The sequence below is a fragment of the Lithobates pipiens genome, unplaced genomic scaffold (genome assembly GCF_037356315.1).
Source record: "Lithobates pipiens isolate NorthernLeopardFrog02 unplaced genomic scaffold, aLitPip1_a1.2 Scaffold_28, whole genome shotgun sequence".
Classification (NCBI taxonomy): domain Eukaryota; kingdom Metazoa; phylum Chordata; class Amphibia; order Anura; family Ranidae; genus Lithobates; species Lithobates pipiens.
In genome coordinates, this window is record NW_027507789.1 from 77,205,594 (window position 1) to 77,231,585 (window position 25,992).

General features: G+C 45.9%; 1 protein-coding gene across 2 annotated transcripts in view; it reads right to left on the reverse strand.

Annotated features, from left to right (window-relative positions):
* PCGF2 (polycomb group ring finger 2) overlaps nt 1–25,992 on the reverse strand; it is a 276,564-nt gene that overhangs the window by 90,534 nt on the left and 160,038 nt on the right. For both annotated transcript variants that reach the window (XM_077459419.1, XM_077459421.1), the window contains 3 exons: nt 18,254–18,368; nt 17,974–18,016; nt 17,736–17,834 (listed from right to left, as the gene is read on the reverse strand). In XM_077459419.1, coding sequence (XP_077315545.1) covers nt 17,736–17,834; nt 17,974–18,016; nt 18,254–18,368 — 257 coding nt within the window. The remainder of the gene's footprint in view (nt 1–17,735; nt 17,835–17,973; nt 18,017–18,253; nt 18,369–25,992) is intronic.

Genomic DNA, 25,992 nt, shown 5'->3' on the forward strand with positions numbered 1-25,992 from the left:
ACCGCGCAATTGTCAGTTAAAGCGACGCAGTGCCGAATCGCAAAAAGTAGTCTGGTCTTTGACCAGCGAAATGGTCCGGTCTGCAAGTGGTTAAAGAAATTTAAAAAAAAAATCTTTTTTATTTTATAATTTTACATTAATTTTAGTAATGTTTGTAATATTGCCAAACAGCCATTGAGACTGTATAAGAGTTTTATAGTATTTATTAATTTGGGAGTACATGCATCTGCTTGCAATATATTGTATGTAAGCTGATGACTGGCACTGAGACTGTTAAACTTGCAAACTCCTCCCGTTATGCTAATCAAAGAGCAGCATTTAAAGTTCATCTCTATCGTGACCAAGTACGCTTCCTGAAGACGTGTTTAAATGAAACGTACGTTGAGGCGGTTCTTTGGTCCCGCAATTACGTCATATCCTGTCCCTGTGGTCGTCGTAGGTGGAGTGCACGCCGCTTGTCAGTGCAATACTGTGGGATACCATTCAAATAAGCAGTGGTTTTCAGCCTCAGTGCCGGGCCATGGCACAAGATGTGCAAGCAGCCATTTGGCATTTTTCTTGTTTTTAACCTTTTAAAATGAATGGGATTACACCAGGGGTGCCCAACCTTTTTAAGAGCGAGGGCCACTTAAGCAACTTGGTAACCAGTCGTGGGCTACAACGAGCGGAGCGGGCGGATGACAGGTCACAGCTAATCTATAGGCCCTCCGATCCGATCCACCCAGATGGAAGAGGGCGAACTCCCTTGTAATTTTTATCAGATTTTTAGGACCAGAATTGGAGGCAAGCGGGAGTAGATGGACAAAAGTTTGTTTACATCTGCCGCTCTGTAGAGGTGAACTGAGGGTCCGATTGAGTAGGGCCAATTGTGTGAAAAGGGCCTAAACTGCTTTCACACTGATGATTACCCACACCGCGGGTGCAGGGTAGTGCTGTGGGTTAAGTGAACTTTGCCATAGACTGCCTGTGGCAAAAGCCGGCGCTGTACAGGAAGCATTGGCTTATGGGCTCTGCTCTGCAGCAGGTTTCTTCCTCTACCACCAGCTTCATTCACAACACCTGTGCTGTGGTATGACGGGTTGTCAACCAGTGATCTGGGCTTGCTAACTCGCCATTCCAGAGCAGGAGGCCGCGGGCCACTGGTTGGCCACCCCTGCATTACACTATTTTTGGTTCCTCTGCATTTTGTTTCATAATGCATCCGTGAGCTCCATATGCTGATGACTGGGTATCTGATCCACAGATTTCTCCAACACAGCAAGGATTGTCTTGCAAAAGCCTGCTTGACCTTTTTTTCACTAATTAGGTCAACTTCATCTGGTAAGCTGACACCAAGTGTTTTTTTTAGCACTTTCCGGGTGATATCCATAATGTGATGAAGGTTTCCCATTGATGGTTCAGAAAAATAAAAAATAAAAATCGGTCATAAGAATCACCTATATATGGACTTTTTTTGGTTCACTCGTAAATGTTATTTAATTTAAGATTTGTACACTGATTTTGATTGATACACCTAGATAGGCGTTTACGGTTTAAGCACTTTATTGGTATTTATTATATGCGATTTGCCACTTCACAGGTATAACCATTTAATTTTGTGGTACTATAGGAGGGTTGGTGCATTTACTTATTCAGTGGTAGGGTTTAAATGAATGCAGTTTCTGTTTTCTATGAAATTTTGTCTATATTTTATATGGTGTGATAGCACATACCTTTGATTGGTTATCACAATATTTTGCACATACCTTTTGATTGGTTATTGGAATACATGTCGATACTGTTACGATTTATATTTTTATAGTCAATTATTTTGCACACACACACACACATATATATATATATATATATATATATATATATATATATATATATATATATATATATATATATATATATATATAAGGCAGGCTGGTTGCCATTTTTCACCTAGTTAAGGGATAGTAGCTTAGGAACCTAGTTTAGAAATTAGGAGGCGCGGGATCTATTTTCTGTTTTCACAGCTCCATTAATCTTGACCGTAGGACATCCCCAAGCAGTGTCATAACGAGGGGTGGGAACAGCATAAAAACGTCACCCACAACCAGTAGTACCGCATCATAACTTACGGTCAACAATGCAACAGTGCATTATACTCAAAAGTAAATGTATTTTTAAAACAGAGTAAAGAGTGCAGAATTGCAACATTACACGACCGCCTGCAAAACTTTGCGGCCAAAGCAGGAATCAGGCACCACTTTGTAGAATTTGGTAAAAGTGTGAGCGGACGGCCAAGTCGCCGCCTTACACACTTGAGGGACCGACGCTTGATGTCGGAAAAGCCAATTGCACTGGTGGAATGGGCTGTGACAGGAAAGGGGGGCACCTGCCACTTCAAGGTGTAGGCCTGTACCGCAATCTGTCTGATCCACCTAGAAATGGTGGCAGATGAGACCGCCATACCTTTTTTCTGACCAGCTACCGAAACGAACAGAGAGACTGACTTCCGAAAGGGAGCTGTGGCAGACAAATACACCCTTAGAGCCAGGACCACGTCCAGGGAATGAAGGGACACCTCCTTAGGATGTGTTGGTTTAGGACACAGAGATGGTAACATAATGTCTGCATTGATGTGAAATGCTAAAACCACCTTCGGCAGAAAAGAAGGTTGCGGATGCAATACCACCAAGACAAGGCCACCAGTTCCAAAACCCTCCTGGCCGATGTAATGGCCACTAGGAAGACCACTTTCTGAGAAAGAGTCAACAAGGGAATTTCCTGATGTTCTCAAACTACGGTTTCTGAAGCGCCGATAGCACCAGGTTCAGATCCCACAGGGGTAAAGATGGATGTACCGGAAGAACTACATGCCGGACTCCTTAAATAAAAGTGCTCTCTAGAGAATGAGATGCCAGGGGTCTTTGGAAAAAAACTGCCAAGGCTGATATTTGTCCCTTAATGGTGCTTAAAGCCAATTTCTGGTCTACTCCTCGCTGTAGAAACAGCAGGATCCTGGAAACCGAATAGGTGCGCGGACACCACCCTTTCTCCTCACACATGGAGATGTAGGCCTTCCAGGTACGATGGTATATCTTCCGAGAAGAAGATTTTATGCTCTCAACATAGTTGAAATCACTGAATCTGACAGGCCCCGGTTCCTTATTACCTGGCTCTCAACAGCCATGCCATTAAAACCAGCAATGGTAAAGCAGGATGGAGAATCAGACCTTGACACAGAAGGTCCTCTCCTTATGGTACATTCGCAACGGTAGTCGACAGGGAGCGTCCGCAACCAGGCGTACTAGGTCGGCGTACCAGGGGCGCTGAGGCAATCAGTATTACTGGAATCACCTCAGCCTCCACTCTGCGGAGCAGACGTGGTAGCAGTTTTAGCGGAGGAAAAGCATAGATCAGTTGGTACTGACCCCACGGAGCCACCAGCACGTCTGACGCATCTGCCCAAGGATTTCTTGTCCTGGATACGAATCTCTGCACCTTCCGAGTCGGGAGGCCAGGAGATCCACGTCTGGTGTGCCCCACCACAGGCACAGTAGCCTGAACACCTCCGGATGCAACGCCCATTCTCCTGGGTCCAGTATCTGGCGAATTTGGTAGTCCACCTGCCAGTTTTCTACTCCTGGGATGTAAACGGCCGAAAAGGCCTGTACATGTCGCTCTGCACAATGAAGGATGTGAGCGACCTCCCGTGCTGCAGCCAAGCTTCTTGTTCCTCCTTGATGGTTGATATATGCCACTGCCATGGTGTTGTCTGACTGGATCCTGATCGGGCGCCCTCATCGACCAATGTCCTAGGTACTCAAAACTTGGAGTCGGTATGAGCACCGACTTTTTTAGGTTCAACAGCCACCCAAATTCCTGCAGGGTTTGCATGGTGATCACCACATCCTCCTTTAATTCTGAGGAGGAAGATGCTCTCAGGAGGAGATCTTCTAGGTAACCTAGGATTGCGATCCCGCGTTGTCGCAACAACGCCAAAATTAGAGCCAATACCTTGGTAAAGACTCAGGGTGCTGAGGTCAAGCCAAATGGAAGAGCCACAAGCTGGTAGTGGGCTTCCCCAACTGCAAATCGCAGAAACCTCTGATGCCTGAGACATATGGGTATGTGCAGGTACGCATCCTGGATGTCCAAAGAAGCCAGGGAGTTCCCTTGATGGAGTGCAGCGACCACTGAGCGAACTGATTCCATTCTGAACCTTTGTGATGGCCAAGAGAGGAACTCTATCTTGTAGACCGAGAAAATCAGCTCGTAGAACCATTGGTCGGATAGCTGAGAGGCCCACCAGGCTGCAAACTCCCAAAGGCGAGTCCCGGGGCAACCTTCATGCGGTAGCACTTTTGCTCGCAAGCTTGCAGTTCCAGGGACGCTTTTGTCCCTCAGAGGTTGTCCTGTCGGACTGGGAGTGTTTAGCCAAAGTCCCGGACGGACGAAAAAGCCTAATTTGAGCGGAAAATGAGGGCCCTTGCCTGCGGAGTGGCTTCCTTAGTCTTGCTGGCCTGTGGGAGCAAGGTACTCTTCCCACCTGTGACATTCTTGATAATGTCATCCAACGAGGCTCCAAAGAGCGGCTCACCAAGGAAGGGTAGATCCGTCGAGGCTTTTTTTTTTTTAGATGCCTGGTCCGCAGACTAGTATTTTAGCCAAATCAAGCGCCTCAGCACCACTGCTGACACTGAAGCCCCGGATAGCAGGGGAAGCGTATCCAGGGCCGCGTCACAAACGTACTTAAGGTCATGCACTAACTGGTCTGCTAGTTCCACGCAGACGGGCGTAGCCTGCTGCTTCTCCAATTCACGGTGCAAAAGTTTTGCCCATTCAGTAAGTGTCTGCAACACAAGTGCTGTGGCCAGTACTGGTCGTATTGCTGACCCCACAAACGTAAACAAGGAACGGGCCACTGCCTCTGCCTTCCTGTCAGTAGGGTCCTTTTATGCAGGAGTCCCCTCTACCGGGATCGTGGTTACTTTGTTTAACCTGGATATTGGGGGGTCCACGACCGGAGGAGCCGACCATTTTTTAAGAAGGCACACCTCATAATATAACTGGGTACTAACATTTATAGGTAAAGTTGATCCAGGGAGAATCCGATTGCCTCTTGGGGGATCAGGAAGGAATTTTTTCTCCTGCTGTAGCAAATTGGAGCATGCTCTGCTGGGGTTTTTTTTGCCTTTCTTTGGATCAACTGTGGGCATAAAATTGGGTATATTGGATTGTACGATATTTTTTATTTATTTATTGTTTTTAAGGTTGAACTGGATGGACTTGTGTCTTTTTTCAACCTGGCTAACTATGTAACGCACCGCCATTCTTTTTGGGACCAAGAAGGTCCATTGCGGTCTTCCCCATTCCTTGTATATGAACTTATCGAAATAAGTCAGATATTGAAACAGTACGGGTTGGCTTACGGGACCAAAAAGGGGCTGCTACTTCAGCAGAGGAACCTGCTGTATCCTGAATTTTCAGGGTATCAGGCACAGCTGTGATAAGTGCTCCAACTAGCGCTTTGTCTTGCGCGGACCCGGACGGGGACTCATCCTCACTGTCTGATCAGTTCTGGTCAGCGTCATCTGAAGCAACAGAGCAGGGGCCGCCAGTCTCAGCGGGCCCCGAGTCTGTATCAGAGCTCTCCCCAGAGGACGGGGGCAGGGGCCACTTTTTACCACCTTTGCGCCCACGCACCACCTCGGCAGCGGACGTTTCAAGAACTGCCGACAAAGCACCCAAAGGCACTGCACTGTTTGCAGACGAGCCAGTTGCAGGGAGTTCTGGGGAAGAAACACCAGTTTCTTAAGCCATGCTGACCCACCCTGTCTGCCACCCTTGGGGACTTGGGACAGGTGCCCAATCCCACCCTTCTAGATGCTGCAGACTGAGGGGCCCCCGCAGGACTCACCACCCTGACCAAGTGTTGCGCCATTCAGTTACAAGAACCTGTGTCCAGTATCAGCTCCCAGGTGTTCAGAGTGAAAAACCGTGTTGTTCTGAGCAGCAGGGACCAGCGCTGAGCATAAAAACCGCGCTGGACTAGTACAAAATGGCCGCCCTGTATAAAGGACATAATCACAGAGAAAATGGCAGCCGAGCTACAGAAAAATGGTCCCTGACCATGCTTTCCGCTGAGCCTCACCAAAAATGGCTGACAAAAAACTGTACACAGTGAAAGGACTGAGAAAATGGCAGCAGAACAGAGTTATGGCGATCAGCACATGCAGACCTCCAGACACCCAGCGGGGAGACCACAGACACCCAGTGCAGCCCCACATCTAAGGCGAGAGCCCCAACTAAGGGGACCCCTGGCTATAGATACACACACCGCTCAGCAGCCCATCATGTAGCATCCTCCACGGGGGGGAGAAAATAGGGACAGGGAGAGAAGAGAGACCCCCTAATCAACCTCCCAGGGAATGCCCAGCTACTCAATCCCGCCGAGGTAGGGAGAGCTGTACTTACCATCCGGACGAGCTGGGGACATCCTATGACAGACCCACTCTCCGAGCAGTACAGGGTGGCTGCTGGCCACGGCACACTGTGACAAAGACATTGGTTGTCCGGTCATATGTGTGCCCCAGAGCGTTGCGCTCACCGGCCACCCCTGGAGCATGAGGTGCATATCGTGGCCGACCCAGCACGTAGCTAGGGTCTGAAAATGCTCAATGGCCAGGCTGGGGAGACTACAAGGATCTAGATTATCCAGCCTGTCACCCAGCCGGCTGTTGATAGCAGATCACAGGATATTAAAATCTTGCACAAAAGGCAAACATTAAGCAAAAGAATCCCAGGACCGATGGTCTCACAGGGATTCTAGGCACATCTCCTTCACTAGGCAGAAAAAAACTGATCTGCAGGAAGCAGGCTTAGGGGTTATTACTAGAGGGACCAACCCCTATGCAGAAGTGTAAATTTCAATTTTTTCACATGAATAACATGTTCTGCTTAGTCCTCTCCTCAAGGTGGCGTAATAACCCTACGGTCAAGATTAATGGAGCTGTGTCAGTCAGTGAACGAAAGAGAAACCGAAAATATCCAGTGAGCAACAGTTGTGTTAACGAAAATGCCTTGTTGATATCAATGTCAATGGACAGAGACTGGTTCAAGATGATGGAAAGACAACAGTAAATCAAATAACCACTCGTTACAACCAAGGTATGCAGGATACCATCTCTGAACGTGCAACGCATCGAACCATGAAGCAGATGGGTTAAAGCAGCAGAAGACCACACCAGGTGCCACTCCTGTCAGCCAAGAACAGAAAACAGAGGTTACAAAAGTCGCTCAGGCTCTCGATTTCAGCTGTGGCATTCAGATGGTAGGGTCATAATTTGTCGTATACATGAAAGCATGTATTTATCCTGCCTGTATCAACAGTTCAGGCTTGTGGTGTAGTAGTGTGGGGAATATTTTCTTGGCACACTTTGGGCCCCTTAGTACCAACTGAGCATCATTTAAATGCCACGGCCACGGATGCTGACTATGTCCATCCATTTAGGACTACAATGTACCCAATCATGTCAATATGAACCAAAACCTCTGGGAAGGTTTCCAACACCTTGTTGAATCTATGCCACAAAGATTTAGGGCAGTTCTGAAGGCAAAAGGGGGTCCAACTCAGTACTAGCAGGGTGTACCTAATAAAGTGGCTGGTGAGTGTATATATACCGTATTTATCGGCGTATAACACGCACCTCAAGTTTAGGAGGGAATTTTAAGGGGGGAAAAAATAGCATTTTTAAAACAGCTTACCTGTAAAATAGTCTCAAGTAATTACTTGGTGGGTTATAGGCCTACCTTCAGGTGTTGACACTGGTATAACCAATACAGGAAGTTGACTCCCCTATATAACCCCTCCTCCTTCCAGGAGCACTCAGTTTTAGTAGCCAAGCAATATAAGTAATATACTCTTACCCCATAAAACAGAGGGACGGGAGCTCTGTGTCCTAGGATGTACTCCAAGAAAAGGATTTTACAGGTAAGCCGTTTTAAAAATCCTATTTTCTTTATCGTACATCATAGGACACAGAGTCTCAAGTAATTACTTGGTGGGATGTCACATAGCAATGCTACTTGGGGGGGGAGGGAGACAACCCGTAGGGTAACCCCCAGACCTGAGGACTTATACTGCTGCCTGCAGCACACTGCGCCCGGAGGCGATATCCTCATTCCATCTTACATGCACTTGATAACATTTTGCATATGTATGTACTGAAGGCCAAGTCGCGTCCTTCCAGATTTGAGACCTGGAGGCCTGGTGACGCACTGCCCAAGAAGCACCAACCGCTCTGGTAGAGTGCGCCTTAACTTGAAAAGGGGGAATCTTTCCCTTTAAATCATAAGTTTGAATTATAACTTGCCAAATGCACTTAGCGACAGTGGATTTTGACGCTGCCTGTCCCCTCTTAGGACCCTCTGGCAGAAGAAATAAGACATCAGTCTTACGAATCGGAGCAGTTTTCTTAAATAAATTTTCACTGCTCTCACTACATCAAGACAATGTAGTGACCTTTCTTCCCTGGAACAAGGTCTTGGGAAAAAACCCTGGCAAGACAATATCTTCATTCAGATGAAAGCCTGAAACCACTTTTGGCAAAAAACCTGTAACACCACTCTGTCCTCATGAATAATCAAATATGACTCCTTACAAGAAAGAGCAGCCAATTCTGAAATCCTCCTTGCTGAGGATATAGCAAACGAAAATATCAGCTTCCTAGTCAGAAAGACTAAGGGAACATGCTGCAACAGTTCGAATGGCTGTTTTTGTAACACTGACAAAACTAAATTAAAGTCCCAAGGGCTTAAGAGTGATTTAACTGGCGGATCAATCTGCAGCACTCCTTGCATGAAACCCTGGACTAAAGAATGCATAGCAAGCAGTCTTTGAAATAAAAAACTGATAAGGCTGAGACTTGGCCCTTAATAGTACTCAGGGCCAACTTCATCTCTACGCTTAATTGTAGAAAGGTAAGAATTCTGCCTATGATATATCTCCGAGGGTACCAACCCTTGGACTGACACCAGGAAACATAAGCTTTTCAGGCTCTATAATATATAGCTCTAGAAGCTGGCTTCCTAGCATTAATCAAAGTAGAGATAACTGACCTGGAAAGCCACGTTTATTCAGAATGTGGGTCTCAATAGCCAAACCGTTAAATTTAGCGTTCGTAAAGTAGGATGGAATAATCGGCCCCTGAGATAGCAGGTCTGGCCTTAGTGGGAAGAGCCCTGGACCCTCCACTGCCATCCTTGCGATCTCTGTGTATCATGACCTTCAGGGCCATGCTGGTGCTACCAGTATTACCGATTTTCTTTCCAGCTTGATCCTGCAAAGAACTGGAGGTAGCAACTGAATCGGGGAAAAGTGCATAGATCAGTAAAAACTGATCCCACGGGGTCACCAATGCATCTGTTCCGTATGCGAGTGGGTCCCCTGTCCTGGATGCAAAGTTGACTAGCTTAGTGTTGAATCTGGAAGCTAGAAGGTCTATGTCTGGAGTCCCCCATCTTTGGCAAACAGCTTGAAACACCTTGGGGTGAAGAGACCATTCTCCTGGGAATAACTGCTGGCGACTTAGATAGTCCACCTGCCAATTCTCTACTCCCAGAATGAAAACTGCCGATAGGCATGGGACATTCTCTTCTGTCCAAGTTAGAATCTGGTTCACCTCTCTCTGAGCTGAGAGACTCTTGGTGACCCCTTGTGATTGATATATGCCACAGCCGTGGCATTGTCGGACTGGATCCTGGCAGGACAATTCTTTAACCTGGAGGTCCAGGTTTCTAGAGCCAGATACACTGCTGGAATCTCTAGGATGTCGATGGGCAAGGCTCCTACTCTCCAACCTGAAAGGCTGGCATCTGTTGTTACTACCTTCCAGATAATTGATCTGAAGGACTTTCCCTTCAGCAGGTTCCAAGATAGTAACCACCAACTGAGGCTTTGGGACACTCATGGGGACAGCCACATTGGCAAGTCCATAAAAGCTTGAATCGTTTTGTTCCAAGCAGACAGAATACTGCTTTCAGTTACAAATGGAATTGAGCATAGGGAACTCCTTTGAATGAAGCTACCATCCTCCCTTACAACCTCATGCAAAGGCGAATTGAAGGATTTCTCTTTGACCTGATCATCCTCACCAGCTCCTGTATGGAGCTGATCCTTGCGGGAGGCACGAACACCCCTTTTCTGGGCTGTGTCTATGATCAGGCCCAGATACTCCAGCCTTCTTAGTGGCTTTAAGGAGGATTTCTTTAGGTTGAGAATGCAACCCAAACCTTCCAGGTAACTGCATGTGATGGCTACACCTTGCTTCAAGCAAGCCACTGACTGGTCTATTAACAATAGATCTTCTAAGTAAGCCAAGACAGTTATGCCCTGTGCCCTTAACCTGACTAGAGGTGAGGCTAATACCTTAGTGAATACCCGAGATGCTGTAGCAAGCCCGAAGGGCAAGGCTATTAACTGAAAATGCTTCTGTTCTACTTAGAACCGCAGAAACCTCTGGTGAGAAGGAAATATATGGACAAGCAGCTATGCATCTCTGATGTTGATGGACGCCAGAAGTTTTTCTCCTTGCAGGATGGAAACGGCTGACTTGATTGACTCCATGCAAATGGAGTGGATTTTCAGGAACCAATTTAGATTACGTAGATCTAGACTTGGTCTGATATCCCCATTTGGCTTTGGCACCGTAATTAGGTTTGAGTAAAACCTCAAACCTTGCTCTTGTTTGGGAATCTGTCTGACCATCCCTTGAGCCAATAATCGGTCTAATGCTTGCAACAGGGATTGCCTTTTCCCTGGATCCTTTGGAACGTTTGATCTCAGAAAACGAGATGGTGGAAACTCTCAAAGCTCTAGCTTGTATCCTAGAGACACTGTGGAGAGAGTCCATTTGTCCTGAATCTCCCTTTGCCAGACTTCTGAGTACATCAGAAGTCTTCCCCCCCATCTTGGTGAGGGGAGATGCCTCTTCATAAGGAGGTCTTGTATTCTGCTTGTTTGAATGTATTTATCCAAACTATCGTCAAATAATCATTATCTCTTAAAGGGGAAACTAGTTAGAAGGTTCTTACAAGGCGTCTCAGCTGACCAACTCTTTAACCTTTGCATAAGTACAAGTACAAAACGCAAGGCGTGATGCCTGGTGAATAGAATCCTTCATAGCGTCTACAGCAAAGCATAATGCTTTAGGTAGCTCTGCCAGTTCTTGTGCTTGTTGTGCAGGGAGCTCATCTGTGAACTGGTCCTTTAGGGACTGACAGATGCCTATAGCTGCAATTGCAGGCTGAGCAACAGTACCTGCTAAGGAAAAAAGGATTTTTAACAGACCTTCCAACTTCTTATCTGTTGGATCTTTAAGCATAAGCACATTGTCCACTGGATACGTTTTTCACATTGGAAATCGCAGCGTCAACTGCTGGAACTTTCCATCTTTTAGTGAATCTTTCTTCCATAGGATAGAGCTTTGCGAATCTCTTTGGAAGGGAAAAAATGCTTATCTGGATGATCCCATTCGGTATAAATAAGCTTTTTTAGTAATGCATGGACGGGAAACGCATGCAAAGGCTGTAAAGGCTTCAAAGAACCCAAGGAAGAGATCGGCCTTTCAGCTAACTGTTAGAAGTAGCATGCAAGTAGAGCGAACCATCTTTGCAAGCCTCTGTACTTCAGATTGTGAAGTAGGGATCCTTGGGAACTACAAGTATTGTTTCCTCCGCAGAGAAATAATCGCATGTCTTTCCTCCCGATCATCTGAGGGCAATACCCCATCCTGTCCCCATAATTCTCTTGGACCTTCCACTGACTGTAAAGAGTCTAAGGTGGGGGAGGGGGGTGTAGGACGCTTCCTATACACTGGATGGAGGATGCGATTAAAGCCACTAATCTTCCTTCTAAGCCTTGCAAGGCAGAGGAAAATGCATCTTTAGTCACCTCTACAGGGGCTGAAGTGTGTGAAGCAATTGCACCACCGCTAGCTTCCAATAACTCACCCTGGCTTGCCATGTCTGATCTCTCCGAAGAGGAAGACAGTATGGAGGCATAACTGGGATTCCCAGCGCCTGGGGGGTGACACCTTAGGTACCTTTATAGTAGGTCTGGAAGACATAGTGCAAAGCACAAGCAGAGGTACACACAAAATAACAGTTCTTTTGCTACTAAGTAACAATCTGTCTGGAAATGCCTGTTTACACCCTTATGTGTCCAGCGCTCTGGTGTCTCTTAGTGTGACAGACTGCCTCTCTTCAGTTAAAAAGTCTTTCTGAAATGAGAGTGTCTGTGATATAAAGCCTCAGGTGGAACCTGATTGGCATCCTCAGCTCTTCCCCTCAGCTATGCGGCGAGTGCTGTGTGTGTGGACGTTACATCCATACACAGCGCCACGTGACCTTGCGGACATGCCCCTCTGCGTTCTCAGGCCCTGCTAGGGACCCAGATGGCCAACACAAAGTAAGGTGAATGTACTATACACCTCTACAAGGGGGGAGGGGGAAGAGGGGAAGAGGGGAAGGGGAGGGGAGGGGAAGAGGGGAAGAGGAGGGGGGTTCTGTCAACAGATTTATATATATTTTTTTTTTAAACCACAGAAGCATAGGGCGTTTCCCAATGTTACTAGGTGGAAGTGCAGGGTTGTAATTAAACCATGCAGCTAAAGCAGCTGCGTCAACCAATCAGCCACCGCCCATATAGAAGTTTATACACATCTCTGTATTAGTAACTGCTGTATTTTTTTACCAAATCCCACAAGATCTATAGTAAGAACCCCCTCTGCCACTGCGACCACACATGTTCTGAGACAGAGCTGCACTAAGACATCATAGGTAGTGTAAGTTACTCCTTATAGAGGAGACATTTATAAGGCATATAAGGTACATTGAAGGAAAAAGCAAAGCTTCTTCCCTTACCTTGTCCTCCTGCTGATTTAACAGACAGATCAAACTTTCACCCATCACGGCGGGCTGCGTTTAAACACGCTCAAAGACTGGGGCCCTTTTAAAAGGGGTTCCTCTCCTTTGGGCCTTGTATAGCACCCCTCAGGACAACTTTAGGAAATGTAGCAAGACCAAAAAGCATCCTGGTTCCTAGGGACCAGCTCTCAAAGAGAAGCATTACAGGCAAAACCTCATTCTTGCATCGAGGTCCAGGTACCATCCTATGGCCTCAGTGGTGAGGATGGATCTGATTGTGAAAGTTTGTTTAAATCCAGCATGGATCCCTCCTGGAGCTCCTTTAGAGCACATCTTCACTCGTGACCAACACCTTAGACACTGGCGAAAAAACGGAGTGCTCCTGGAAGGAGGAGGGGTTATATAGGGGATTCAACTTCCTGTATTGGTTATACCAGTGTCAACACCTGAAGGTAGGCCTATAACCCACCAAGTAATTACTTGAGACTCTGTGTCCTATGATGAACGATAAAGAAATAGGATTTTCTCCTAATGGCAGGCTATACAACCCATTTAGTTACAGAGAGGAGCTGTGTCGGTCGGTGAATTACAGAGAAAATAATTTTACGGTGAGTACAAAAAAAAAACCCTATTTTCTCTTATATTTACCGACCGACACAGCTCCTCTCTAACTAAATGGGATGTCCCCAAGCAGTGCCAAACGAGGGGTGGGAAAAACAGCATAAAAACGTCATCCACCATGGCAAGTGGGAACTAGCGTCTGCCCACGAATCTCTTGTCCTGGACACGAATCTCGGCACCTTCCGATTGAGCCAGGAGGCCAATAAATCCACATCTGGTGTGCCCCATTTCAGGCACAGCAGCCTGAATATCTCCGGATGCAATGCCCATTCTCCTGAGTCCAGTATCTTGTCGACTCATATAGTCCGCCTGCCAATTTTCCACCCCCCGGATGTAAATGGCCAACAGGCCCAAAACGTGTCGCTCTGCCCACTGAATTATGTGAGCGGCCTCCTGAGCAGCGGCTGAGCTTTTTGTTCCTCCTTGGTGATTTATGTACGCCACAGCTGTGGCATTGTCTGACTGTATCCTGGTCGGACAGCCTGATCGCTCTCAATTCGAGCAGATTGATCGGCAACTTGGATTCTTCCGTCGACCAGAGGCCCTGAGCCGACTGAATATCCATCACTCCACCCCAGCCAGACAGACTGGCGTCCGTAGTGACACCCGTCCATTTCAGAGGAAGGAACGATTTTCCAGAGTGAATCACCGGGGACCCTTAACCACCAGATCAGGGAGTCCCTGACTGTCTGGCTCACCTGGATCTGCCGATCCAGGGACAATGGAGATTTGTCCCATTTTGTCAAGATCTCCTTCTGCAAGACTCTGGGTGTGGAACTGGGCATAACGTACTGCCTCAAAAGGAGGCTACCATGAGTCCCAGCACCCGCATGCAAAAGCGGAGTGATGACCACTTGCGGTTCATCAGTAATTTGACCGCAGATCTGAGAGTCAGAAAAACCCTCGCTTCCCTGGAGTCCAATAGTAACCCCAGGTACTCCAGGCGCCGAATCGGTACCACCACCGACTTCTTTAGGTTCAACAGCTACCCAAATGCTTGCAGGGACTGCAAGGTGATCGCCACATCCTCCTCTAATTCTGAGGTGGAAGAAGCTCTCAGGAGGAGATAGTCTAGGTAACCCACGATCGTGATCCTGCGTTGTCTCAACAACGCCAATACTGGAGCCAGTACTTTGGTAAAGACTCGGGGAGCTGATGCCAGGCCAAAAGGAAGAGCCACAAACTGGTAGTGGGCTTCCCTGACTGCCAAACGCAGAAACTTTTGATGCCGAAGGCATATGGGTATGTGTAGGTAAGCATCCTGAATGTCCAAGGACGCCAGGAAGTCCCCTTGATGGAGTGCAGCGACTACTGAGTGAACTGATTCCATTCTGAACCTCTGCACTTTTACAAAGTGATTTAGGGCTTTTAGGTCCAATATTGGACGTACCCCTTCCTTCTTCGGAACCACAAACAGATTTGAGTAGAACCCCTGGAAGCGTTCCGATTTCGCAACAGGTACAATCACCCCCTGATTCAGCAAGTCCCTCACCGCCCCTAACAGGGCCTTCTGGCGAACCGGGGACACGGGTATGCTGGAGGGAAAGTATCTGTTTGGCGGCTAAGAGAGAAACTATCTTATAGCCTGTGGAAATCAGATCGCAGACCCATTGGTCCGATAACCCGGAGGTCCACTGGGCTGAAAACTCCCGAAGACGACCCCCCCACCCAAGACTTGGGTGGGGCAAACCTTCATGCGGTAGCACTTTTGTTCGCAGGCTTGTTAGGCTTGTGGTTCCAGGGATGTTTCTGTCCTTCTGTGGTCGTCCTGTCGGGCTGGGGACGTTTAGCCAAAGCTCCAGGCGGACGAAAAAGCCGATTGTGAGTGGAAAAAAGAGGGCCCTTGCCTGCGGTGTGGCTCCTTAGCCTTCCTGGCCTGTGGGAGTAGTGTACTCTTACCACCCGTGGCATTTTTAATAATGTCATCCAACGAGGCTCCAAAGAGCCGTTCGCTAAGGAAGGGAAGATCCATCAGGGCTTTCTTGGATGCCTGGTCAGCAGACCAGCATTTCAGCCAAATGAGGCACCTCAGCACCACGGCTGACACTGAGGCCCTGGATAGCAGAGGGAGAGTATCTAGGGCCACGTCACAAACGTACTTAAGGCCATGCACTAGTTGGTCTGCTAGTTCCACGCAGACAGGGGAGGCATTCTGCTCTCCCATTTCGTGGTGCAAAAGTTTTGCCCACTCAGTCAGTGTCTGCGACACCAGTGTGGATGCCAGTACAGGTCGCACGGCTGACCCCACAACCGTAAACAAGGAACGAGCCACTGCTTCGGCCTTCCTGTCCGTGGGATCCTTGAATGCAGGAGTCCCCTCAACCAGGATCGTGGTTACTTTATTTAACCTAGATACTGGGGGTCCAGGACAGGAGGAGCCGACCACTTCTTGAGAAGGCTTTCCTCAAAGGGGTAATGCCCCGCCAAATTTTTGGGGACCTAAAAGGTCAGTTGCGGACGACCCCATTCCCTGTAGATTAATTTGTCTAAATAAGTCAAATACGGGAACACCTTAGGTGAACGTGTTGGCTTGCGGGACCCAAAAGGGACCGGTACATCAGCAGAGGAATCCGCTGGCGCACAGCTGTGATAAGTGCTCCAACAAGCGCCTTGTCGCGCCCGGACCCAGACAGGGAATCATCCTCACTGTCCAAACGGTCCTGGTCAGCCACGTCTGAGCAGGGGTCTCCAGCCGCAGCAGGGCCCGAGTCTGCATCAGAGCTCTCCCCAGAGGACAGGGGAGAGTGCACGTGCCGCCTCTATCTTAGCAACATAGGAGTCTAGGACCGCCTTCAGAGTGTCCATGTGCACCTCGCTAACTACAGGTGACCCAGGTGCTATAGCCTGGATTTCGAGGGAAGAAACACCAGTTTGTGAAGCCATTCTGACCCTAGCCTGTCTGCCACCTGCAAGGGGACTTAGGACAGTGAAGGTCCCATCTTCTTACTGCTGCCATGTGGGGGGAGTGGGGGGTTGCTTAGCGCTAGACTCACCACCCTGGGGCGTTCTGTGATAGCCACAGCAGTGCCTGTAGTCCCTAGGAGGTTCCCGGTTGCAGAGAGGAGAACACTGTCAGCAGCAGCAGCTCCCCCCAGCAGTGCAACGATCTGCAGAGCAGCTTCAGCATTCAGCAAAGAGCCATGCACACACACAGTGGATACAGGAAGCAGCAAGAGAAAGCACATGTAATGCTGCCACAAGAGGCCAGCGGTGAAAAAAGCACAGAGGCTTTAAGAAAATGACCGCCAATGTAATCAATAGGAATCCTAAAGAAAATGGCTGCTGAAGCCCACCAGGGGAATTTATAGCTTTCCCAAATCCAAGATGGCCGCCGGAACGGCTCCATGCGGTGGCAGAGCAAAAAATAAAAATGTGTTGCCTGCTAACAGTCAGAACAACCTCCATAAACATGTTTTGGGACCCCCAGACCTGGACCAGGACTAGCTCCAGCCGCACAGACCCCCACAGGTGTGAAACAGCGACACACACACACACACACCGCCCGCAGCGCATGCAGACACCCCCCTCAGAGGGGGAAAGGAGGGGTGATAGGGACTTGGGAGAGATGATAGGGAGGCGAGGTGGCCCCCGAATCGACCCCCCAGGGAATGCCCAGCTGCTCACCCCACCGAAGCAGGGAGAACCGTACTTACCAGTCCTGAAGAGCTGGGAGACATTCCATCACAGACCCACTCCTGCGCAGTTACAGGGTGGCTGCTGGCCTCGGTATACTGTGATCCAGATCCATCAGTAGCCCGGTCATATGTATACCCCGGAGAATCGAAGCTCACCGACCACCTCTGGAGCTGAGGCATGTCGTGGCTTGAAAAAGAAAAAGAAAACAAAAAAAACACACACAAACCGATTGCTTGAGCCACACAAATTGAGGTGGATGAAGGAATTATCTCCCTGCCACCTGCTTAAAACACTGCATTCTGGCAGTGTGGACCCTCTGCTGTCAGTATACACTGATCAGCGACTGCAGCCCATTGGCCAAAGATGCTGATCTATAGAAAAGTTTCCAAAAATTACCGCTTTATGGAAGTTGACTGTTAGATTGAGGTTCGTCCATTGGGAGCAACCACACATGGATTGAAATGTGGCTGGTCCCTGGCTAGCTTAAGGTTTTCACATTATGCAATGTGATACAGTATATCTTGCAAAAAAAAAAAAAAAAAAAAACACATGCAAGGGCTGTTCCTGGTCTTGTCACTTACCTTGTATCTGTTTGGAACGTCCATTTTGTTCCGCAAGAATTTAGCGAGGTGTGTGATGGTCATTGCTGCAGGACAACGCAAGAAGCGAAGACTGTTCCTCTGTCAGAAAAGAGGCGGTAACACAATCACACACCAAATACAATTTGTTTCTACATTGTATATGTAGCAGTCTGGTTACGTTAATTTTTATAAAAGACGACTTTTAAAAGGAAAGGAATACTAATGCAGCTCGGCTTACCTTCTCTGCATTGTCACTTTCAGCTGAATCCCGTATGTTGTCCCTGTTGATGACATGTATGCAAGTCATAAAGCTATAAACATGTAAATTGATAATATTCCAAAGTGAAACTATATTTGGTTGGAAAGTGTCGTTTGATCAAAGGGTAGAGCATTGCATAACACACTGGGTTAAAAAAAAAAATGAGGGTTAGTCTTCGGTGTATTATTTCAAATATTGAAAATTGTGATGCAGTTAGGTTGACAGGAAATTTAACAAATGTGAACAGCATTAGTTTTACCTGGCATCTTCAGAGAATTGGATGGAAAGGCTGATATTCTCCTCTTCATTTACCACCATGTCTCCACTCACTGCTGCCACTTTGTCCCCCTGCTCAATGCTGGAGCCACTGCTTGCTATTAAACAAAGTCCACAACAGTAGTAAAAGACTGACCACAATAATATTTACCAGATTCCACTGTTAAGGTCAGATATTCTATAGCAATAATGAGATTATATAGGACAGTAAAACACAAAAGCTGCTGAAAAATGCCTATAGCCAAAAATGTAATACTAAGAGCAATGAATGGTGAGAGAAATACATAGCCTGCTATTGATGAACTATTTCTTATATTTATATATTCTATTTCTGAGTATGCAATCTGCCTGGTAGTTTTGCCGATTGGGTAGGTTCAATATTTTGACTACTATTCAGATTGAGATTTCCAACTTTATTCCAACTTCACTTGCTGCAGGTCACGGACTCAAATTACTGATGCCACTGGATCCGTGTGACAGCAATGCAACTAACATTTTCAAAGGGTGGTCAGCAGTAGCTTCCTACTTATTTCTTTCAGCACAGGATTTTGTTTTAGTGGGTAAAAGGCATTCTTAATGAAAAGCATTCAATAGTCCTCCTTATCTTTACCAACAATAAGAAGCACAAACCTCAGATCAGATGCTCATCTTCAAGTAGCCAGACTAATAGTAGCGTTCTAGCTCTATTTAGGTTTTTTTCCAAGCTAACACTGGGCACATTACTCTGAATGCAAGACAGTTAAAACATTATACTATAGCTTACCAATTCTAAGCTGTATTTTTATTTTTTAGGCTTTTTTCTATTTTCATCTGGTGATCCAGCCAGCAAGTCTTTTTTTTCAAAAGCACAAGCTCACCCAACAGAATGTATCAGTTTACATGGATGAGACAAACCACGCAACACTGTCAGGGGCGATTAAAATTATAAACTTATTTATTCATGCAAAACCTTTATCCCAAAAAGAAAAAAAAATAGCTGTAACTGATTATAAAGTGTCAGCCGGAATTTGGCTTCAGTTTGTTTTGTGTATTTGACAAAAACAGAATTGGGAAGAGCAGATCCAGGAAGTGGCATGAAATCAATTGGAGATGAAATCCATGTTAAATTTAAAACAGTTTATTGCTGATAAAGTATGTAACCAATACACAGTACAAATGTGAATTTTTTTTATTATAGCCAAACTCACTGTGATAGTGCAAGCAATGGAGTGGAAGTTGGTGGAAAAATGGCTGTCCAGCTTTTGTGAAGGCTGTGGACAGAGGGGGCTGCAGACCAAAAATGGGAAGCGTGAAAACACTTTCGAACAGCTGGGGGCGGTGACCATAACCAAAGCCGGGCTACATCAGGGTGGGGAAAGGCTGGGCCCAGATCCAGGAAGCACGATCACTGCATGACCAGAGTAGAAAATGGCAGAACCGCTGCAGTGGCAGGTGAGACCAGAGATGAAAAATATGAGAAACCACGCGCCACAAAAAATAAATTAAAAAAACTCAAAAATATTCTATTGCTGCTCCCCTGAAAAAAAGAGAATACAATTTTACACTTCTCAATTCAAGATATAAGTAACATATAGGGGGGCGCTAATTAACAACAAAAAAAATTATTAATCACCAACGTGAGCAGCAACCTTCTTATTAATGATCAATAATTTTGCTACTTATTACATAACATATGTGCAACTAGCTATAGTGCATTTACCATCATGAATACAACACAACAAGAAACAAACAAACCAAAAAAAAACACTTTCCAGTGATAACACCCCAGTGACAGTGTTTGCTGCAATAGCTACATATGAAAGTCCTTCAATTTAGTATCACCCTGGTGACAGCATTTGCTGCAATTCCTACAATAAGAACTTCCTTCAATTTGAACTATATCAAAAAAATTCTTCTATGAGCTCCCCCCTGAACACGTTATTCTAACGAAATGTACGTCAGAGGTAGTGCAAAGTCACGCAGGACATCCAGTCGTTCTGGCTAACAACATGAGTGTGTGGAACGTATGCCATCTATAGCGGATAGCGTGGATACCTTCGGTATCACTCGAAATTAATGCCAGCAGCTCCAGTGCCGGGAGAAAGGCACTTTCTCAAGTAAGGAGCCATTTGGTTGTACATTATTTTTAATTTCTTAATAAAACTGTATTACGCTATGGAGGCTTTTCATAGTTTTTTATATATCGCACCTACCGTACTTGTCTGTGAGGAGGAAGGCTGAATCTCTCTACAGGTCAAAGGCATGTGAGCAGGCACAATCCTGCAGAAGCGGTCATTGACTTACTTTTTCAGTAAAGTGGTCAATAAAATCTGGTAAGCTGAATCATATACTATCACTTAATTGGTGTGGATGATCAAAGTGGTGGTGAAGGATCACGTAGCTGAGGCCATATTTTTCTACACGAGAGATTTGACATATATTGTTATGTGTGGACTATTATAGCACGCTCATAGAAGAACTTTTTTGATATAGATCAAATTGAAGGACGTTCTTATTGTAGCTATTGCAGCAAATGCTGTCACCGGGGTGTTATCACACGAAAGTGTTTTTTTATTTTATTTACTTTTTGTTTCTTGTTGTGTTGTATTCATCATGGTAAAGGCACTATAACTAGTTGCACATATGTTATGTAATAAGTAGCAAAATTATTGATCATTAACCACTTGACCACTGCGAACTTAAACTCCCTTAATAACCAGACCAATTTTCAGCTTTTGGTGCTCTCACATTTTGAATGACAATTACTCAGTCATGCAACACTGTACCCATCTGAAATTTTTGTCCTTTTTTTCAAAAAAATAGAGCTTTCTTTTGGTGGTATTTAATCACCTCTCAGTTTTTTATTTTTTGTGCTATAAAAGAAAAAAGACCGAAAATTCTGTGAAAAAATGAATTTTTCTTCGTTTCTGTTATAAAATTTAGCAGATTAGTAATTTTTTCTTCATAAATTTTGGCCAAAATTTATACTACTACATATCTTTGGTAAAAATAAGTACAAATTGGTGCATATTATTTGGTCTTTGTGAAAGTTATAGAGTCCACAAGCTATGGTGCCAATATCTGAAAATTGATCACACCTGAAGTACTGACGGCCTATTTCAATTCTTGAGACCCTAACATGCCAGAAAAATACAAATACCCCCCAAATAACCCCTTTTTGGAAAGAAGACATTTCAAGGTATTTAGTAAGAGGCATTATGAGTTTTTAAAGTTGTAATTTTTTCCCACAATTCTTTGCAAAATCAAGATTTTTTTTCCTTTTCCACAAAATTGTCATATTATCAGTTTATTTCTCACACACACAGCATATGCATACCACAAATTACACCCCAAAACACATTCTGCTATTACTCCCGAGTACGGCGATACCACGTGTGAGACTTTTACACAGCGTGGCCACATACAGAGGCCCAACATACAGGGAGCGCCATCAGGCGTTCTGGAGCACCCAGGACAATTCTGACATTTCTCTCCTACATGTAAAAATCATCATTTATTTGCTAGAAAATTACACAGAACCCCAAAACATTATATATTTTTTTCAGCAAAGACCCTGGAGAATACAATGGTGGTCGTTGCAAATTTTTATCTCACACGGTATTTGCGCAGCAATTTTTCGAACGCTTTTTTGGGGGGAAAAAAAACAGTTTTGTGCTAAAAAAAAAAAAAAAAAAAAACAAAAACTGTAAAGTTAGCCCAATTTTTGCATAAAGTGAAATATGAAGTTATGCTGAGTAAATAGATATCGAACATGTCACTCTTCAAAATTGCACATGCCCGTGGAATGGCGGCAAACGTCGCTACTTAAAAATCCCCATAGGCGACGCTTTACATTTTTTTTACTGGTTACATGTTTTGAGTTACAGAGGAGGTCTAGGGCTAGAATTATTGCTCTCGCTCTAACGTTCATGGCGATACCTCACGTGTGGTTTGAACACCGTTTTCATATGTGGGTGGGGCTTACGTATGCATTCGCTTCTGCATGCGAGCACATGGGGACAGGGGCGCTTAAAAAATTCTTTTTTATTGTTCATTTTACTTTATTTATTTTAGTTTGACATTTTTTTCCCAAAAAATAAATTTTTGATCACTTTTATTCCTATTACAAGGAATGTAAACACCCCTTGTAATAGGAATATGGAATGACAGGTCCTCTTTACAGTGAAATCTGGGGGTCAATAAGACCCCACATCTCAGCTCTAGGCTGGGAAGCCTGAAATAAAAAATAAAAAAAGATTCTGGTTTTGATCGTATTGGCGAGTTGGTAGAAGCACCGGAGGGCGGTGAGGGGTGGGGGGACATCTATGACTGGGTATTGCAGGGTATCACCGAGTATGGCTGGGTATTGCAGGGTATCTCCAAGTATGGCAGGGTATGGCAATTTATGGCAGGGTATTGCAGAGTATTGGCGGGTATTGCAGAGTAATGGCAGGGTACTGCAGAGTAATGGGGGGTACGTACTGCAGAGTAATGGGGGGTACTGCAGAGTAATGGCAGGGTACTGCAGAGTAATGGCAGGGTACTGCAGAGTAATGGCAGGGTACTGCAGAGTAATGGCAGGGTACTGCAAAGTATTGGCAGGGTATTGCAGAGTAATGGCAGGGAATTGAGGGGTTAAATTCGGTGAGCAGCGATGTGGGCACTGCAGATGCAGCCCACAGCGCTGCTGACACCGATCTTTCCCCTCCGCTGTACCGATCGGTACAGAGAGGGGAGGGAGGAACCGGCGTCATAACATGACGCCGGTTTGTTTACAAGTGATCATTCCGTCATTTGACGGAGCGATCACGTGGTAAACGGCCGCGACGAGCGGCTGTTTACCGTGATCCGTGATGCGCCGGGTCCACTGGACCCGGCGGTCACGGATGCTCTCGTGTGCGTGCCCCAGGGGGCGCGCAAGAGAAGAATTCTGGGAGGCCATTAATTAATGGCCTCTCAGAGTTAAACAACCGCCCTGAAGCCGTTAATCGGCTATGGGCGGTTGTTAAGTGGTTAACCACTTGCCGCCCGCCTTATAGGCAATTGACGGCTGCAAAGTGGTTTCATAATCCTGACCGGACGTCATATGACGTGATCAGGATTATGAGCCGCTGCACGCCCCCGGGGGCGCGCATCGCGCCGATCGTTGTTGCGGGGTGTCAGTCTGACACCCGGCAACTACGATCTCGGTAAAGAGTCTCCGACGGAGACTCTTTACCATGTGATCAGCCGTGTCCAATCACAGCTGATCACAGTGTAAATGGAAAGAGCCGGTGATCGGCTTTCCCTCACTCGCGTCTGTCAGACGCGAGTAGAGGAGAGCCGATCGGCTGCTCCTCTGACAGGGGGGGTCTGTGCTGATCGATTATCAGCACAGCCCCCCCGAGGATGCCCACACTGGACCACCAGGGACGCCACCAGACCACCAGGGAAAAGGTAATAAAGGTCATAATCCTCCCTAGACCACCAGGGATGCCAGTCAGCACAATGGGTGCCAATCAGTGCCCATAATGGATGCCAATCAGTGCCCACAATGGGCATCACTGATTGGCATGCATTATTGTTTGGCACTGATTGGCATCCATTACTATAGTATAACACCGATGCCGCCTATGAGTGCCCACCTGTGCCGCCTATGAGTGCCCACCTGTGCCGCCTATCCGTGCCCACCTGTGCCGCCTATCCATGCCCACCTGTGCCGCCTATCCATGCCCATCCGTGCCGCCCATCCGTGCCAGCTATCAGTGCCAATTTGTGCCACCTATCAGTGTCCGTCCGTGTCGCCCATCCGTGCCGCCTATCAGTGCCACTTCATTGGTGCCACATTGGTGCCCATCAGTGCCGCCTTATCAGTGCCCATCAGTGTAGCCCCATCAGTGCCCATCAGTGAAGGAGAAAACGTACTTATTTACAAAGTTTTGAAACTGAAACAAAAAAAAACATTTTTTTTTTTCAAAATTTTTGGTATTTTTTTATTTGTAGCGCAAAAAATAAAAACCGTAGGTGATCAAATACCACCAAAAGAAAGCTCTATTTGTGGGAAAAAAATGATAAAAATTTCATTTGGGTACAGTGTAGCATGACCGCGCAATTGTCATTCAAAGTGCGACAGCGCTGAAAGCTCAAAATTGGTCTGGGCAGGAAGGTGTTTAAGTGCCCTGTATTGAAGTGGTTAATAAGAAGGTTGCTGCTCACGTATGATGATTAATAATTTTTTTTGAGACCAGAGATGGATGCTGGAGGTGCAGTGGGTACGAGGCTGAGCTGCAAGGTGTCTGGACACCACAAGGCTCCTCCCCGGCCACGTTACATGCTTTGATCACAGGCAGACATCGGCAAAGCCTGATGGATCAAATAGATCAAAGCAGGGGATGTGATGAGTATCACAGCAGGTGCTTGAGCGATATAAGATTACGTGTTTCGGGGGTTTAGCCTCTTCCTCAGATAACACGCTCAAGATCCAGCATAGAACAGGGATTTTATAGTCACGAGGCGGGACAACCAGTCGATCCACCACCAATCATCCAATACCTGGATATCGTAATGAATATCAAGGAAAAACATTTAAAAACGTACAAGGGATTAAAAAAAAAAAAATATATATATATATATATATATATATACACACACACATACACACACACACACACACAGTATCTCACAAAAGTGAGTACACCCTCACATTTTTGTAAATATATTATATCTTTTCATGTAACAACACTAAAGAAATGACACTTTGCTACAATGTAAAGTAGTGAGCATACAGCTTGTATCACAGTGTAAATTTACTGTCCCCTCAAAATAACTCAACACACAGCCATGAACGTCTAAACCGCTAGCAACAAAATTGAGTACACCCCAAAGTGATGTCCAAATTGGGACCAAATAGAAATTTTTCCTCCCTGGTGTCATGTGATTCGTTAGTGTTACAAGGTCTCAGGTGTGAATGAGGAGCAGCCTTGTGCATTATCCTTTGGATATTTATTAAAAGTAATAAAAAAAAAAAGAGAACACTACTCACAAACATCTGTAGAATTCTTGCACTATAAATAGTCACCAAATAGCAGCATACAGTCTGAAATGAACAATACTCTCCAAAGGTCACAGAGAAAATCACAGGACCACTGCCATCTGACACGTATCGAAGGGAAAACCCCTCTTCCTCAGAGCCCCGCAGTGTATACTCCTTCAGCAGTCCCCATATATACACATATGAAGGAGTGTACACTGCTGAGCTCTGAGGAAGAGGGGTTTTCCCTTCAAAACATAGCAGCTGGCAGTGGTCCTGTGATTTTCTCTGTGACATTTGGATAGTATTGTTCCTTTCAGACTGTATGCTGCTTTTGGTGACTATTTATATTGCAAGAATTCTACAGTTGTTTGTGAGTAGTTTTCTTTTTTATTACTTTTAATAAATACATATCCAAAGGGTAATGCACAAGGCTGGTGCGCCCCTTCTTTTCTTTTTATATCGTTAAACTCCTTGCACAAGAGGGTTAAGGCAGTGCTGGAAAATATTGGTTGCCACACAAAATATTGATACTTTGGGCCCAATTTGGACATTTTGACTTAGGGGTGTACTCACTTTTGTTGCAAGCGGTTTAGACATTAATGGCTGTGTTTTGAGTTATTTTAAGGGGACAGCAAATTTACACTGTTATACAAGCTGTATACTCACTACATTGTAGCAAAGTGTAATTTCTACAAGCTGTACATTAACGACTTTACTGTAATTTCTTCAGC